The 3,188-nt window shown below is 53.4% G+C and overlaps 1 protein-coding gene across 1 annotated transcript in view; it reads right to left on the reverse strand.

The window, feature by feature from the left end:
• Positions 1–226: 226 nt before the first annotated feature.
• Positions 227–3,188, reverse strand: part of LOC102897418 (sodium/glucose cotransporter 1) — a 58,038-nt gene continuing 55,076 nt past the window's right edge. The window contains exons 15-16 of the mRNA XM_006908730.2: positions 2,089–2,180; positions 227–528 (exon numbers count right to left, since the gene is read on the reverse strand). Coding sequence (XP_006908792.2) covers positions 227–528; positions 2,089–2,180 — 394 coding nt within the window. The remainder of the gene's footprint in view (positions 529–2,088; positions 2,181–3,188) is intronic.

Consider the following 3,188-nt stretch of genomic DNA (forward strand, 5'->3'; position numbering starts at 1 on the left):
GAACAGATGTTCTCATTTGCATAGTATCTGTAATCACAAATGGACTTCACTCTGTCCTCTCAGCACACATGCCCTGCAGCTGGTGGTACTCGATGACACCTAGAGACTGTTTTCATTAGCGTAATCCTTGGTCCCATATCCGTGGGTCTTCTGATAGGAAATACTTCCTCCTCTCAGTGAAGAGGGAGTCTGGGCTCTTCCCAGATGCCCCTGGGCCCCAGCTGCTTTAGAAGTAGAAGATGTGGCACAGGACTGTGATCAATATCAGGAGAAACCCGCTGGTGTTGGCAACTTTTCTCCAGTACGGCCACTCCGATGTGTCACAGCGCTCTGTCCCTTCAGCTACGTCACTGCGCTCTACCTCTTCAGCTGTGGCACCATATTCTGTTTCTTCAGATGTGGTACCATTCACTGTCTTCATAGTTACCTCTTCTGGGGCTACTTTGGGGCCTTGCTTTGGCTCCAAGCCACAACACACATCCAAGGCCTTCAAGAGGCAGTTCTGGGGCTCCCCTAATATAAATATATCTGGAACAGAGGGAACAGGCAAAGATCAGGAGATGCAGGCCAGGGCACAGGAGAAAGGACTTTCTAGGCATCAGGTCTCAGCGGTGAGGCCAGGAGGAAGACCGACAGCCTTGCTCCTCATGTGAAGAATGGTCCTTAGCCCCTGCTCAGGAACACCTACAACGACCTTCAGAGCCCCAGGAGAACAGAACGAGGGACAAGGGGAGTGTGTAGGGGCAGAGTGGGGCTGCCTGGGATCATGCTTGCCTTCTACTAGCAGAGCCTTTGGCCGGGGCCAAGATCCCCTGGACTGGGTGGCAGAGGTACTAGGGGGGCCTCTGCAGTCACAGGAGCAGGCCCTCCTGAGTGTGCTCCAGCATGCTCACACTTCCCCTCCTCAGACACACAGCTGATCACAGCTCTGTAGTTCCAAGAAAAGTGGCTGCTCTTCTGTATCCTCCTCCCCAGTCACTACTCTCCAGAGGATGGAAGAAATCCATTGATTTCTTGACACACAGACTGTTCTCCTTGGCAGCCTCTCAGGGAGGATCTTCTCTGGGTAGGTATGTCTCATAGCTGGGCCCAAAATATGGCTTTCTAGGCCCTTGAAGGTGAATCACTGGTGTGTTCCAGGCGGTAAAGGAGGAAAGTCTAGGAATTAAGGCAAGTTTCTACTCATTACTCTAGGTCAAATTTGCGTAAACGTTTACTTTGGGGCTTAAACTTCGCTAGGGGCAGTACAGCTCGTGCTGGCTGCTCCTCAGAGCCTGCTCAGGCATGGTCAGCACCACGGCCAGCACCAGCACATTCCCTGTGGGCCAGCGGCCTCCTGGGATTGTTTCCTTCTTGATGACAAGGCAAGCTCGTCTCAGTCAGAGTGGGGCGCCCAGCAGTGTGTGCTGTGATGTGCTCTGTGTCTCATCCTTTGGGCAGCCTCCATGCCAGCTGCATCTCGAAGCTGAGGTGGCATCGGAGATGATAGAATCCATCAACCAGGGACAGAGGAGCCTCTGTTACAAGGGGAAAGAGGACCCCCAAGTCAGGGACACAGATACCCACTGTTGGTGCTGAGAAGTCCTGAGCAGCACACTCTGGCCCTGTTTTCTCAGATGTCTATGTTTTCACAGAACCATGTTGCTGCCAGGCCCAAACAGGCTGCTGTATGGGAAAGGCAACTGCTCACTTGACCATACATAGCCCAAGAGCATTGTGATGAGAGATGGGAAAGGCCAGTGGCCAAAAGCACACACTTGGGAGTCACTGCCTGTGTTTAAATCACAGCTCCATTGCTGCCTGGTTATCTAGGGCAAATCACTTAACTGTTCAGTGCCTCAGTTTCCCCACCTCTCACGCATGGGAATAATTTTGACAGTGCATGGCACATCCCAAATAGAGTTAGCCACTGTCATCATCACCCACCCACAACAGTGCAATGGGGAACAGGAATTGAGGGATGCATCAAGAACAAGCACCTGGCACCCAATGAACCATCCCCCCATTTAGAGAAGAGAAATTCCCAGGGAGCTCTCTATCCTCCAAGTATGTGGAACAGCCTTGTTCCGAGGCCACTCCCTGCCCCACCTGGCTGGCAGAAGACCAAGGAGCCTAGCCAAGCCGAGGTCTCCTCTGCAGGTGTCAGGAGTGAGCCCAGGCCTCTTTGGCCTCTGAGCTTCCTGGCAGGAGGGCAGAGGCCCTAGAGTGCTGCCTTCTCCTCAGGCAGACTTTTGCCTCCCTCCTTTCCTCCATCCCTCTCTCCCTCCCTCAAACTCACAGCCTCCCCAGTACTCTCTGCCCCAGACTTAGGACTAATCTCATTAGGCCATTATCCCTGTTTGCGTCAGGGCCTGGAGAAGCTCAGGTCACCCTCTCCTGTGGCCCTGAAGATTCCTTTTCTGACCCCATCTGCTGAAACACTTCCTCTGGGCCCTCAAGCCCCCAGGCCCCCAGCCTCCTCCTGGAACATTTTCTCTTTGCTCATACTGAAATACAGTTGTCCTCTGACCGGTCTTCCCCTGGTGCTCTCTTAGGCGGGGTTGCTTCCCCACCTTACAGACCATCCCCCACCCCACCTGCCTTCTGAGAAACTCACTCATTTTGAATCCCTGCGTAAGAACTCCCCTTTCTCCCTCTACTCCAGTCCACCAGGTTTCTCTCGTCAAGGCACATGATCTCTGTGTGCTAAATCCAACAGCCAGTTCTCAGGCATCTTTCTTCACCATCAGCATTTGCCTCAGTGGACAGATCACCAACCCCTGCTGAGATGCTTCTAAGTCACTAAACAATTCTGTTTTTCTGCCCCTCAGCTGGCTCCTCCTCATGGCCTGGGGTGCCCCCAGGCATTATGCCAACTCCTTCTTTCCTCCCCTCGCACCTGCCCTCCAGGGATGGCTCAGTGATGTCTCCTACATGGGTATCTCCAGCCCAGATGGCTCCCCATGGATATTCTAGAGGCATCTCAACCTCAACAAGCCCCAAACACCTCCGAAAGCATCTTGTGAAAAATTAAAGACAGGGCCTCTGCCTGGAAGAGCATTTCTGGGAGTGGAGATGGTGGGGCAGAGGGTGCTGGGGCAGCAGCACAGGCCACACTCACCCCAGAAAACTCTAAACAGGATCTCCTTGGCTCCTCCTTCTCACCTGGCTGTGTTCGGAGTGTGAATCCGAGTCTCTTCCTTTGCATT

This window comes from Pteropus alecto, unplaced genomic scaffold, assembly GCF_000325575.1.
Source record: "Pteropus alecto unplaced genomic scaffold, ASM32557v1 scaffold113, whole genome shotgun sequence".
Lineage (NCBI taxonomy): Eukaryota > Metazoa > Chordata > Mammalia > Chiroptera > Pteropodidae > Pteropus > Pteropus alecto.